This window comes from Phaenicophaeus curvirostris, chromosome 5 (assembly GCF_032191515.1).
Source record: "Phaenicophaeus curvirostris isolate KB17595 chromosome 5, BPBGC_Pcur_1.0, whole genome shotgun sequence".
Taxonomy (NCBI): domain Eukaryota; kingdom Metazoa; phylum Chordata; class Aves; order Cuculiformes; family Cuculidae; genus Phaenicophaeus; species Phaenicophaeus curvirostris.
In genome coordinates this window covers 25,749,510-25,764,202 of record NC_091396.1, presented here as the reverse complement: position 1 = coordinate 25,764,202, position 14,693 = coordinate 25,749,510, and the positions used below count along the sequence as shown (strand labels likewise).

Sequence of the window (14,693 nt, the reverse complement as noted above, 5' to 3'; positions counted from 1 at the left end):
TGTTCTTGGAGAACAGAGATCAAATACATAGGATGCCATTGTGCTTAGTCCATTGTTTAAGATTGGTTTGTACCATGCTTGGGAGAAAAGGAACTCTTCCCACCTCACATCTTCCTTCTCCAGAGATTTTTACAGTGTCCTGCTCACCAATATTGAAAGGCAAATCTATGCAAAACTTGCAGGATCTGAGACGGGCCAGTCTGCAAACATTCCAAGTTCCAAAGTTCCCTTTAAATAAAATGCTATTCTATCCCTTGTGGGTGCCAAAGTTATCCCCAGCGGAATTTGCTTCTAACCTGAAAAAAACAAAAAAGGAAGCCTTCTTACTTCTTTGTGATTGAAACGACTGGCACACTGCAGAGAACTGTCGCCTACTACCATCTGTGCCAGCTTCCCCTAAAATATGCTCAGCTGCATCAACCCACAAATGTGTTAGCAGATGAGAGACCTTTTGCTAACCCGTGAATAATATGCTCCTTTCTGTTTTACTACTAAAGTGAATGGTTCTGTTTGGGCTATTGCAGGCACTCAATTGCTCCCAGCTTTTAAGGACAGCCCAGACTGCTTCTTCCTGCGAAGAAACTCGTGAAGGAATAGGAATGGGAGACCAAGCTCGCCATCTCCTGGGCAAAAGGCATTTACGTTGCCAGGAAAGTTTATCTTATTGCATACCTTCCTTCCATTCACACTCTTCTTTCTTTTTGAAAGACAAAGGGGTATAGGAAAAAGGGTATAGGAGGGGTATAGGAAGGGTACAGGAAAAAGCTTAAGAAACTTGCTGGCTTGTAATGCCACCTCTGACCCTACTGTGGTCCCTCGTCTTCCTGTGAGACTCTGTAAGACAAGATAGTGAATTTATGTCATGGGGTGTGTACACTGTTGTTATTTTTCTTATATACTTTGTATGTCCTCCAGCAGCAGCAATGCCAGTAGAAAGACTCTTATACGTTAACAACCTCAAAAACGAGATCTATAGAGTGTTGAGCAGATGCAGGAACAGTCAGGTTCTTACGTACTTAAAACGGAAAGGACTGTTTAGTGACTGCCACATATGCCCAGTGGCATACAGGGACCTTATGAAAGCTATAGCAGATGATCCATTATAGTTAGTGACTAATCACAGTATAACACCTTAGTTTTCAGAGAAAGTTGTATGTCACTTCAAAAACTGATGCCTAAAGTGAGATTTCTAAGCATACCTATGGATTTTGGCTGTACCTAAAAACTTCAGGACTTTTTGCACATTCTCATCAGGCTTCCTAGTAAAGTCCTCCTGCTATAGTTTGTAAGGTTCAATTGACCAGTTTGTGCTGTAGCACCTTCCACCAGGGGCCAGATGAATGCAAACCATAAGAGCTGTTTGAAAATGATGGGCAGGATTACTAAACACTGATGGTGGGTAAGCCAAGGTGTTGCACTGTGATGCTACAGAGCTGTGCTAGAGCAGTGATATTCCTGACCCAGTTATTCTCCAACTGGAGAATATGTTACATCACATTCATCAAGTTACACCTTGGAGGTGAGTTACTCAATAAGCAAGACCCAAACATCTCAAGTGTTATTAACCTCTTATATTAAAAATGGAGGGAAAATTAGCAACTGCCTGCATAACTATGTGTACATGTGGGGAAAATATATATGACTGTTAATGTAATTACTGTGTCACAGAAAAAGTTTCTGACTAAGAGGTCAAGAAGTTAGAAAAGGGTCCAGTGAGGTGGGACTCCTCAAATCCCAGTGCTGCCATGCATTTACTGCAACTGTAAGCGTCTACTTTACCTCTCTACTGCTTAGCGAGAAGAATATTTTAAGGGGAATGTGAGAGATTGGCAAATTCATTATACTGTTTACTTCTTTTGTGCAGGTTGTTATGGTAGAATAACTCCAGTTAGCCACTGGCCGATTCAGAGAACAGGTGCACATCAACGCAGGCTTATTGGGGAAAATAATTCATGTTGTAATAAGGCAATGAATCTAGACTTCAAGGCACCCCCATAACATACGCAAAACTGCTGTTTGGGAAGAAAATCCCCTTATATTGCCTAAGGATGGGATGGATGATTGGTTATCTTGACCAGGCATACTGTGGTAGAGAATATCCATTACAAAAATGCAGTGGGCCAGTGCATTGAGTCATCCCCTCAGTGCACTTGGGATGCTGTTATGTCTGGGAAAGGACCCCCTCGTAGCTGAAGCTGGCTGTCAAGGTGGCTGATGGTCAGCCTCTTAATACACCTGGTATTTGGATTGTGGCCCAAATGTGGTGGTCTTATATTTGCTAGAAGTTGCCAGAATTACATCAAGTTGTGGCCAACATGAATATTAACAGATCCACTTGAATATTTAAATAGCTGATGAAAGTCAATTATCTCAAAGAACTCCTATGAGTAAGCAAATCATATAAAAGGCCCTTTTAGCTCTTCTGAATCACAATAGGCTGTATCCAGCAAACTCTCCCTGAGCTGGGACACCTCTCAGGAATAGCGTGAAGAATCAGTTGCTAGCAAAGCAGACAGAAAGGCCAGGTGATATTGAATTCTTGAGATTTGACCATAGTCTGTTGATCAACTTAGTGGCTTTCTATGATGGGGTAACCGCAGCAGTGGACACAGGTAAACCAACGGATGTAATCTATCTAGTCTTCTGTAAAGCCTTTGACAGTCCTCCACAACATCCTTCTTTCTAAATTGGAGAGATATGGATTTGATGGGTGGGTGGTATAGCGGACAAGAAACTGGTTGGATGGTCATAGAGTAGTGGTCAATGGCTCCAAGTCCAGATGGAGATCCGTGACAAGTAGTGTCCCTCAGGGGTCCATACTGGGACCAGTGCTGTTTAATACCTTATCAGTGATATTGACAGTGAGATTGAGTTGCACTCTCAGCAAGGTTGCAGATGACACCGAACTGAGTGGTATAGTTGCCACACCAGAAGGATGGGATGTCATCCATAGGGACCTAGATAGACTGAAGAAGTGAGCCTGTGAAAAACCTCATGAGGTTCAACAAGGCCAAGTGCAAAGTCCTACACCTGGGTCGGGACAATCCCCAACTTCATTACAGTATGGGGGATGATGTAATTGGGAGCAGCCCTGCAGAGAAGGAATTCAGGTTGCTGATGGATGAGAAGCTTGATGTGAGCCAGCAGTGTGCACTCACAGCCCAGGCCAACCGTATCCTGGGCTGCATCAGAAGAAGCGTGGCCAGCAGGTTGAGGGAAGTGATTCTGCCTCTCTTGTGAGACCTCATCTGTAGTACTGTGTCCAGTTCTGGGATCCTCAGTGTAAGAAGGTTGTGGAACTGTTGGAACAGTCCAGAGGAGAGCTACAAAGATGATCAGAGGGCTGGAGCACTTTCCAGCTCCCCAGAAGAGAGGGCTCTAAGGAGATATTATAGAGACCGTCCAGTACCTGAAACGGGCCTACGGGAAAGATGGGGAGGGACTGCTTGCAGTGATAGGACTAAGGGCAGTGGGTATAAACTGGAGAGGGGCAGATTTAGGCTAAACATAAGGAAGAATTTCTTCACCATGAGAGTGGTGAGGCACTGGCACAGGTTGCCCAGGGAAGTTGTGGATGCCCCATCCCTGCAGGTGTTCAAGGCCAGGTTGGATGGGGCCTTGGGCAGCCTGATCTAGTGGGATGTCCCTGCCCGAGGTGTGGGGGGGCGGAATTAGATGATCTTTAAGGTCCCTTCCAACCCTAACTATTCTATGATTCTACGAAATACTGTGTAGTAAAGTCTGAATGTTATTATTTTGAAATTTGTATCCAAGTCGTTCTTTTGATTATAATAGATTTCATAGAATCACTTTGTTAAATATTAAATTGGTTTATGATTACATGCTGCAAAACATCCAACCATTTGATCTACCTTACCAATAAATCTAAATTGCTGCTTAATCACTCCATGCAAAATACTCCATCTGCAACATGTAAATCTTGTAAAGTAATCTTCTGTTCTAAACCAGTGTTTAAAGATCATTAATTGAAATGGAAGCTAGGAATCATAAAGCCATTTTCTTCCTAAGCTCTTCTTGCTCTTGGTCACATCATGTATCCACTTTTAACCTGAGCACCCTAAGGAACATTAAGGAACCTAAGGAACATTCCTCTTGCATTAGAGGAAGCAAAATTTTGTTTTGAATAGTACAAAGTGGGATTTAAAATGTTTTAAATGCTTTTTCAACACATTGACAGATCCAACACATTGTCTGAACTGTGAAACTACAATATGAATTTAACTTGAATATTAGTGTTTTACAAATAAATTTATCACTGTTTTGTTTAGTGCAATTGAGCTATCACTTGACAAACTGCGTATGTGCAGGAAGTGTTTTTTTTAATTCCTCAAAAACTGGAATGAAGATGGAATTTTTGAGCTCCACTTCACAATGAAGGCTTGTGGTTTCATGGGAGGAGGAATTCATTCAGGTGATTCACATAGTATGACTGCTCTATTCTTTACTAATGTCCTTAGACTATTCTTCTCCAGAAACAAACAACTGTGGTGATTCCATTCAGCGGACATGCGAACTGTAAGTGAGGAACGGCCACTACAATATTTAAAGGCACAGAATATAAAACTTACTAGGCTTAGCCATCAAGTGGAAGGGAATCAGACTGCTTAAGTATGAGGGAAAAATGGAAAGGCAGGAGAGAAGTAAGCTAAAGAGGACAGTGTTGACACAAGAACAAGATAAAGTAGTACTGAATACATTTAGGCTAACATACAAAACAGCAGAAATATGTGGAGGGAGGATAAAACTGACTTTGAGAGCAATCATTTTATCAGAAAGATCACATATGATTGCCTGCAATAGCAGGCATATTAATTCTCCATGTAGCAGTCCCTGTAACCAGGAATTTAATGGGAAGTACTCGCTGGTTGAGTCCTACTCAGCCTCTCTTGTTTTATATACCCTTTTCTGAGCAGTCTCAGCTCTTTTGGCAAAGGTAGTAAGAAATAACAAGAAAATACCTCACTTCAGGCAAAGATTTGAAGGCAAACTCTCATAGCCTCCTAAACTGTGGGCTAGAAAAAATACCCCTGTCTTCTTGCAGAATGACTTGAGATATATCCTTTTCAAATCAGGCGTTTGTCACGCCTCTGACCAAGTGGATAACCTTTATTAAATCTCCATGAGCAACTTCTAGGTACCTGCAGATAGCATCACTCTGACACTTCAAGTCTTTCTTTTCTTTACAACTGCTCAATAGTTGTACAAGAACTCTATGCAACTGGCAGTTCATTTCATTATACCTTACAACATTTTGACTATAACTTCAGTATTTACCTCAAGGATTTCCTTCGACTCTCTCAGCTCCTCTAACATCGAGTACTTCATTATGCATTATTTACTCACTACCCCCTAAAATAAACTGTACTATATAAACTACACGAGACTTTTTTTAAGGCTAGGCTGCAAAGGCAATAAAATTACCTCAAACTGAAGGAGTCTGTTGCAAAGGTTTTTTACAGCTTGAATCTTATGGAATAGATTCTTTAATATCCATCTCCTCTATACGAAATGTACCCGTTTACCTTGATACTGCACAATCTTTGCTCAAAGTAGACCTTAGCAAGTGACTTGTACATCTCACCTTGATGCACAAGCTGTATTACACCATATCATTTAAAAGCACGGGCTTCATCTACACTTATACTCTAGGCTGCACTCTGTGGGGAAACATATAAAATTGATTAACAAAGTTCTGTAGTTTATGCCCTCTTCTTGAATGATTTAATGTTTCTAAACACAAGAGACAATGTTTCCCGAAGAGCCAAATGTTTTATGAAACATGGGACTTTGACATATACTAAGTATTTGAATCACTCTTACAGTCTGGAGTATCATACAAGTTCATCAGAAAGAAGAGTCTGAATTTCATTAATTTTCTGCACTTACTCTTCCACAATTTCAATGCACATATATTTACAAAGTTTTAGGTCAGGGTCGCCACCTGTAACGTTGCACAGAGCTGGTGCCCATAGAAAAAGGTGCACTAAAACAGTATTATAATGAACAGTTTAAGAGATGAACAAGAAACAAAAGATCCCTCTTCAGCAACAAATGTAAACATCCATTAAAGCAGTGTAGAAAGCAGGCTGAGTTAACCCACGGCGTTTCCTCTAGACTGAAAAGGATTCACAAAATCAATTAGCAATTCATTTTTTAATTAAATGAAGATTCATACAAATAAACAAGTGAACACTTCGGGGAAGTTTAGGCATAGATTGCTACAGAAAGGATTCCTACAGTACAAGCAACAGCCATCAACTCTTTACTTTCCCAATCTGGTTTTGTGCAGCAAAGGTAAAACCCAGAGTCCAATAAACACAAACACAAATTATCTGACTCCTTTATTTATTTCTTTCCAAACAGAACAAGGAAATTACTTGCTGCTAAAGATCTAAAGAAGTTCAGACTATTCATTTTGCAAATGGTGCGATGAAGCTGATCAGAAGGGAATGTGTTATACTATAACTGTCCTACTTCAAAGCATTATCCTGTAATAACAATCTGAAGCGTGGCTGTGCTTCATTAAGAGGAAGTGTGCTGCATCCAGCATGCACTTCCATACAGGCATATTCCAGACAGGAGCACCCTCCTGGTCTGCTATTGCTGGAGGGCAGTCTATTAACCAGCTTACACCTTATAGATCCTAATTTCAGGGCACAGAAATAGCACTTGCTTCATTGGCAGCAGCTATTTGCTATTTCCAGTTATGACCCTTGTGATCAAGACAAGCTCTGAGCCCTCAAAGCCTTTTCTGAAACAAAGATCAGCTTTTGTTCAACAACATATTAGGAAAACTCTTTTTGGCATAAGACCAAAGGAATGTTTAAGTGTTAGCTTTTCAAAAGATAACTTATTTACTCAATAAAGAAATCTCTTTTATTTTGTTTTATTAAAACTGAAAACATGTTACATTAGGCTTCAACTTATGACAGCTGTAGGTAGAGAATACTTCCCTTCCTCGCTGCTGGAATCCATGCTCTTGAGCATTCATTTGTTGGCAACAGCAGAAAGTTGGTCTCGGATCCTTCCTAGACTTTCTAACATAGTGTCCAGGGTTTCTTTGCTCAGTTCCAAAGTCAGTGCAGAAACGACAGGACTATTTCCACATAAGGCAACATCTTCCTGAATCTGAAAACAGGAATGCAGACGTTAGCTGTATGAAAAAAATATTCATGTGTTTTTCCAGTGCCACTACAAAAGTCAGTGTTTAATAGACAGATTAAGAAAAAAAGCTTTATATTTGGCATCCAGCTCCATCCTGAAGGACTCTGGCACATGCACATTTTCTAAGCTGTGTACCTCACAAGTGAAGTGCCCCCCAACTGACAGCATGCAAGTAAGCATACACTGCCATGAGTACAGGGAAATTCTGAAGAAACTCATGGCAGGAAGCCACATCCGTATCAAAAGCATCTTAGCAGATACTGCCTAGGATACTTAACTTCATCCCACACACAAGAAATAATTTATTTTTTTTTTCTCCTCCTCTGAAACCCACTCATCCTTTTGGTTGAGGGGATCCCGAACTCTACAGAGTATATGCAGTAATGATGTCATTTCTCAACTAATGCCGTCAGCTAACCATGCTGACTTTTCTTTCTTTCTGTAGAGAGCAATGGTAATCAGAAAAAATATGCTGCCTTCTTGCATCCTCGTGCACAGAAATTTCTTCCTTGCAAGAAAAAGAGGGTTTTCATTGGCAACATCATTGCCTGGTTCTGTGATATTTCAAAGATCATCTCTGAGATAGTCTGTTAATTGCCACCAGGCAAGCACCAGATGCCTGTGTGAACTGCTTTGCACTACCACTGATAAATCAGGAGTTGGACTTAATTATTTTGATGCTGTATCCTTTACAGCCACTGACACTACCTTTAACTGAAGCAGGCAAGTAGGGACAGCCATCCTGCTGATGCTGTCTGAAGAAGTCTTGATGTCCACCCTCCAGTCCATGTCGACCAGCCGGGGAAGGGAGACTGAGGGATTAAAAAAATTGGTCTATTAGGCCTGGCAGCACATCACACCAGACTTTGGAACTTGTGACTACCACCTTGTAGATGCTTTTCCACTTCTGGATTTGAAAAAAATGTACGTGGTTTCACTTTTTTTTTTTTTTTAAATTTTTTAATTTTTAAAATTTTTTTTATTTAATTTTTTAAAATAAAAATTATTTATTTTATTTTTTCACATTTTTATTTTTTTTATTATGTGATTTTTATTCCGCAATGAGACAGTCTCTGAAGGCCTTTGCAATGACATTGGAAGGACAAACAGAGTTCACATCTAAGGATGGTACAGTGCAAGACGAGCACAGGTAAATTCACGAAGCAGCTGGGAGAAGGGAAGCAGTAAAATGTCTTTTTCACCTCTTCATCCCCCGCCTTGCTGCCTGCAACACTCTAACTAGTTCCATCATGAGTTGCTCTAGGACCTACGTGGTTATTGCTCTGTTCTGTAACTGATAAGAAAGCACACAGGAATGCTCTTGAAATAACATGATTTATACTGCTGGATTTTAAGCTCCCCAGCCTGGGAATACAAGTGTCCTGCAATACTGCATATATACTGGTAAACTGCAATCTTCACACCCTGCCAATTTGTTAAAAATACTGGAGATATCATCCTAATTAGACATAGCCTAATAGAAATCATTCAGCTGTCTGGTGCAATATCAGATGATATCTGGTAAGCATCAGAGGCTCAGGGCTGAAGACCCTATGAGCCTTCAAGGCAAGTAGGACAGATCTTTTCTTGGCTGCCCTGCCAAGAAATTTGTGCAGCTATCTCTTGCAGAGAGTAGACGGGCATATTCTCTCATGATAACATGTAGTTAACAGAGCTTACTGCACTATGAATCCTCAAGAGTCCCTAATCACTGTGCAAACCGGCACAGAAGCAGAGATTAAGATTCTCTGCACAAAACTCTGGCACCAATAGGCTGGCTGCAAGTGCTCTTTGTAAGTTCCTGTGAGCATGTTTTTCAATAGTGTCTTTCAGCTGCCAGTAATAAATACAAGGAACAGTTTGAAGAATATACTCAACTGAAACTGATGCAGATATTTAGATGGATGGCATGCAAATATCTTTCCTCCCTGTTTGAACAAAAAGGACTCCGAACAAAAACTTTCCTACTTTCATTTAAAACAAAATACATTTTAACCTAGAAATATGAACAGTATTGACAGTTTCCTCTCAGACTTACAAGCGTTTTCTCACACAAACTGCAAACCAGATGAAAGCATAATTACTTATCCAAGCAGATAACAACAGCAAGTGTTAGAAGATGAGGCTTGAACCCTTGGCTTCCCAGTGGTAAAGTATAACTTACCACCAGGACCCAGAAATCTGGAAAATATCTGTAAGGTAAATTCCTTGTTTAAAACATATGTAAAGAAAACAAGTTGTAAAGTGCAGTTTAACAGGGCTTACTTAAAGTCATTCCCAATGGGGTACCATCACATTTATAAGACTCAGAACCCTCTTGCATCTTTTTCAACTCCCTTTTCTGAGAAGAGCTGAACTATACTCTCTGTGTTCAAAAGTGCAGCATCCAGTTTCCTGGGAAAAACACTAAATTCTCGCTAGAAGAAAGCCCACACTAAGGACACATGAACAAAGACAAATGCTTTCAGTTTGAAAAGGGCATTTGTAACTAAGGGGCTCAACTGCTGTAACTACATGAGAAAAAATGGCTGCTGGGTGCCAAAAGAAACATTGTTCCTGCTTATGTCAGCTAGGAATTTTCAAAGAAGGCTAAATGAAACACAGGACCAACTCCATAAACGATCTGTAGGGAAGCAGTCATTTATTCTCAAACTGTATTTAAAATCTTAGCTGTAGTGCTCAGTAGGTTTGAGTGTCTTTGTGCAGCCTTATCAAACTTGTTTGTCAGCAGTTATTTGACATCTATTTAAGGGTAACAGAGAGCGCTGTCTCAATAGGCAATTGCAGCATGTCTGGATTGTGTCTATCACAAGAGGCCTAGTTTCCTCCTCAAGGGCTGATCTCACTATAGATGCTCAAGTAGCTTCCTAACACTGCTTACCAAATTTCTCTTTCTATCTCCCCGTCTTTCCCCTCCTCCTGCTCCCTTGAGCATAACTTTAGGGGGCAGTGCAGAACTGAGTGCTCCTTCTTCTGGAACAAATTCCAGTACACAATCTCTTAGGGCCAGCACTCGGCAGCATATGCGATGACAAAAATCCAGTTGTTTAGCCTTCTATATTAATTTTCAAACACTGATTGCTAGTGGTGTGGGAGGGGCAGGAAACCATCCACATTTTTATGTTAACATAGAACAATTGGTTGGAATGCCTGTTCTTTAAATCACTGCCTACGTCCCTATGTGGTATATGTCAGATATTTTATGAATACAATAACAAAATAATCCATCGTTTCCTAGAAGACAATCTCATTCCAACAACGTTAAATGAATGATTTATGATGAATGACTACAAAAATGTGAGTGTCCGAGAAGGACTCATGGGTGGTCCTCCAAAAACCACACAACCAGCCTTGCTTCTGAGTCATGAAGATCTACCTAGCGTGTCATGCTGGTGTGTCGCACTTGCTCTTATTGCCTCTAATGCAAGATAATGGATACAAGAAAAAACATTGTGAGCCTGGGAAATACTAGAACATTCTTTAGTGTAAGTAATTGCTATATTCACTGCATTAGCATTACACAATAATTGATTCTGTCTCCCCATTCATACTCCATTAAAATGTTGAAGGATAGTGTCTTTCTAGGTCTTGCCATGCTGTTTAGCTGTTGGACATTATCTCCTCTGCAGGCAAAGAAAAGGATACACAGGATCCATGTAGATCTCAAAGTATTCTGTTACGTATCATCACTCATTTGTAATCCGCTAAGTGCTACAGTTCTAAAGAAAACCTCTTGGGGAGAAAACAATGTTTTGTAGCTGCATGGAGCCCTTAACTGGGATGTAATTCATTTTCCATGATGCTATTGTTAAAGTCTGCATTCCTTAATTACACCACTATTTAGAAAGGTGAGGAAAAAGCAGAGGTATGAATATATGCAGTGTACTTCCTGACACGTGGAAGAATGCTCAGGATTGACTACTGTACAAAGATAAGGTATTTCCCAATATATCCTTTACATTGCACAGTTACTGAATATGGACATCACTTAATAAACTGAATAGGGAAGCCAGAGTGTTTACTTTCTAAAAGTTCTGCAAATACTTCCTATAAACTGCACTCTGCAAGGTAGTAACAGGTCTGCAATACCACAATCATACAGCTTTATCTAAAGCAAAGGAGGGGAGGGAGAGAGGGAGTAGCCCTATACTAAATTATGAAAACATGTTGCAATGCAGTGTTCTAAACTCTAAGCTCCAGTGACCTCAGAAAACTTCAACTGCATCAAGATGTGAACTATTACTTACTCTGACTTGCTTCTGCTTCATTCCTCCAAGCAGAACTGTGAAAAAGTGAAGAGAGAAAAACAGTATCAGCAGTGCTTTGGAAAAAAAAAAAAGGAGGAAAAAAAAGCAGGCAAAACAGGGGATAGAGACTGAGAGACTGCCTATGCTACTGAGTGCTGAGGAAAGGCTATTGGTTCTTCTATAAGTGCAGCTCACTTATGTCATGTGCCTTTCTCCACAGTTTTACCAAAGCAATGGGCTGCCAAACAATTACATGCATGCAGAACTGCTCTCCTCTGCCAGTAACTCACGTATGCTATACTGCATACTGTGCTTCTGCACTTAAGCCAAAGCAGTAAGTGGACGGGTATTTAGATGCTGCCCAATCAAATTCTGTAGTGCTGAAATCTAGCCCTTTAAGTTTTATCATCATCTGTAGCACTATTAATACCCCACAGGTAAGTTATTAGGATAAAAGGAGCTTTGCATTATGTGAATGAGGTCCAGAGCCATTCCAAAATTCTTGGGAAAACCCACTGTGACCATGGCTATGTTTTGTTTGCCATTCTACTCAGATGACATATTCCATTCAATTCTGTTCATCTCAGCCTGTATGATTATGTCCAAAGCATGCATAAAATTCATAGAAACAGGACCTTGCACGTTGCCAACTATCCACGTATATCAAGCCAGATACATAGGCTTTAAGTTTCCAGTTGAAAACAAATGGCAAATGGGTAGCACTCACATATTCTCCAAGATTATCTTAGTCAGAAGGTTTTTCAGATTTTGGTGGAAGTTTTCTGGAAAGAGAGAGAGGATATCTTCTGCCTCGGTCAACCCACGGTACACGACGTGCCTGGTGAGGTTGTGCAAAGCAGATACCAGCTGTGGGGAAGGGAGAGGAGAAGGGGTTCCGCTGGACATTAAGGCACTATGTTCAGCGTAGGAAGGGCCTTCAGCAGCCAGAAGAGAAACAGATTCTGCGGCGAGACCAACAACATCGGGACCTCGGACGCCTAAACGCTTCCTGGCAGCCCTAATGAGTTGAGGAGCAGAGGGCCCCTCTGCCCTCTAGCACCGCGCCCCACGCGCTGCTCTCCCTCCCCCAACACAGCCCCTCCGGGCGGTGCCCGCGGGGAGCTGCGTTTTCACTAACCGCCTTTTACCGAGCGCGCCCTCCCGGCCCCAGCCGCGGCGGTCCCCGCCCTTCCTCCCACACGGCAATGTGGGAGGTTCCGCGGACCGGGAGCGTCCTCTCTGGGACCCGCGATTCCGCCGCCTCCCAGCCCGCCCCGCGCGGCCCCACCTGCTCCGCTTCCTCGGGGCCGGTGGCGAAGCCGGGGCAGGCGCGCTGCGCCAGCGGCCCGAGACCGGCGGGCGGGCTGGAGAAGCACTCCCGGCACAGCTGCCGCACGGCGTCCCTCGACGGCGCCTGCCGGGCGGTAAAGTAGGGGGCGCTCAGCGACGGCTCGGGAGAGGGAGCCCCCGCCACCAGGCCGAGCGCCCCGTCCCCCAGCAGCTCGACGGCCGCTCACCTTGAGCAGGCTCTGCAGGGCTGCGAGTTCCCCGTCCGGCAACGCCGCCATCTTGGCGCCGTCCGCCGGGGCGAGCGCTTCTCGGCGCGATGCCGCCATCTTGGCGCCGTCCGCCTCGGTGCGGGCGGGCCGGGCGCTCTGCGCGCTCCCCCTGCTGTCGGAGTTCCTCTCCTTATCGCCGTCCCAAAGCCCGGGCCCGCGTGGGAAGGGCAGCGGCCCCTGCCGCTGTGGAGCCGTGCGAGCGGCGGCACCCGCTGTCGGGGGCGACCCCTGGATGCCTTGCCTCGCCCTCTCCGGCCTGCTAATCCTTCCTTCTGTCGGTGCAAATCTCCGCGCTGGATGCGGGGTTTAGCTCTCGGTTTTCAGCCAGCGGGAGCTGTAAGCAAAAGATTTATTGGGGCTCTACTGCAATGATATGGACCGTTATTCTTGCAAACTGTGTGTATTTTTCACTTTGTAAAGGATTTCTCTTTCTGAAAGAGAAACGATCGTCTCTCTGTCTTGTGTAACTCCCAGCACATCTGGTTCCCGGGCATCAGTAACCTGTGATTTTTCCCTGTCACTACTTCTGTCACAGCAACCCCGTTCTTATTTCCATTCATGTTGTTGTGTAAGCAGAATAATACATGGTAAGAAATGCAAATACATAAATGCTGTTTGCATTGGGCTTCAGAAGCTTGGCAGGGGAAAGGGCTTGCTCTTGCAGAGGAACTGATTTCTTTCTCTTGTGCTGGGAAACATGAAAGGGCAGAAGAAGAAAAATCCAAAGGAAGAGGATTTTATTTTCCACTGTTCTTCAGGAGCAACAGGAAACAAAGCTCTGGGAGAACAATTTTTGAATATGAGTTTACCATCTGTGGCCTCTTGAAGTTAGTATGATTGATCAGTTTGCAGAGTTGCCATGTATTTGTGCTGCCTTCTCTATCATGGTGTCGCCAACAAATCTGCCCTAGCAGAGACAGCATGTTAGGTAAAGCTGACGGTCTGCCATGCAGTCATCTTTATGGAAGAGCTGGCTTAGGTGGCAGGACTGAGTGTGCAGTGGGGTCTTGTGGATGACAATTGCTTATCTAAGTCACTGAACTATACAACTCAATTCTCTGATTAGAAAATGAAAATGAGCTACATAGAGCTTTGTTTAATACATAGAAATATATTGTTTATTCCTTGCTGAGAGAAAGTATCTGAAAGATTTGGCAATGGTCTCTCTTCTAGTGTTGCCGCAGTGATCATTTTCCACTACACAAATACAGCACTATCTAAGAAATGTACAACAGAATAGACCCAAAGGTGCAGGGAAGGACAGTGGGATCCCAATTATCCTATTCTTTTTTCCAAAGCAAAGGTTTTGCTTTAGTGGGCTAAACAGTAGCATCCCAAAGGTACAAAAAAAAAAAAAGAAGGTAGTGATTAGAAGTGTGTCGAGGTGTGTCACTTTCAAAAGGAAGGTACTGTAACTGATTGCATGACACAGAGTCTGGCATTAATAAATGTGGGGATTTATTACTATCAGCAGTAAGGTTAGAGGTTGTGGAAGGATGAATAGAATGAAAGCAGTATGAGAAAAAAAACCACAATCTGAGCAAGTAAGCCTAAAGGAAACAGGGATTGCTCACAGGATATGACTTTATATTGTAATTGCATCATTGACTTCTCGTAATCTAGCCGCTTGTCTTGTTCCTAAACCAATAAAGCTAGGATTTTCTACGATCAGATGTAAGCAGAATTTTTTGAAGCAAGTAAA

General features: G+C 42.6%; 1 protein-coding gene across 3 annotated transcripts; it reads right to left on the bottom strand.

The window, feature by feature from the left end:
* Window positions 1-6,369: 6,369 nt before the first annotated feature.
* COMMD9 (COMM domain containing 9) lies at window positions 6,370-13,102 on the bottom strand. 3 transcript variants are annotated; one of them, XM_069857929.1, is made up of 6 exons: window positions 12,950-13,102; window positions 12,721-12,846; window positions 12,160-12,299; window positions 11,433-11,467; window positions 7,894-7,997; window positions 6,370-7,149 (listed from the first exon to the last, which is right to left on the bottom strand). In XM_069857929.1, exons 1-6 carry the CDS (start codon window positions 13,046-13,048, stop codon window positions 7,009-7,011), a joined length of 645 nt encoding a protein of 214 aa, XP_069714030.1. In that variant the 5' UTR covers window positions 13,049-13,102; the 3' UTR covers window positions 6,370-7,008. The 3 variants fall into 3 exon arrangements, with proteins under 3 accessions (XP_069714030.1, XP_069714029.1, XP_069714031.1); XM_069857928.1 differs by having other exon boundaries at window positions 12,721-12,850; window positions 12,951-13,093; XM_069857930.1 differs by lacking the exon at window positions 12,721-12,846 and having other exon boundaries at window positions 12,950-13,072.
* Window positions 13,103-14,693: the final 1,591 nt, after the last annotated feature.

Bases quoted from the DNA above. Each gene is read 5' to 3' on its own strand.
- COMMD9 (XM_069857928.1), bottom strand. From the start codon at position 13,048: ATGGCGGCATCGCGCCGAGAAGCGCTCGCCCCGGCGGACGGCGCCAAG. The intron at 12,300-12,720 runs GTGGGGCCGCGC...CCTTCCCCACAG, and splicing joins GCCCCGAGGAAGCGGAGCAG to CTGGTATCTGCTTTGCACAA. The intron at 7,998-11,432 runs GTAAGTAATAGT...TTAATCCCTCAG, and splicing joins TGAAGCAGAAGCAAGTCAGA to TCTCCCTTCCCCGGCTGGTC.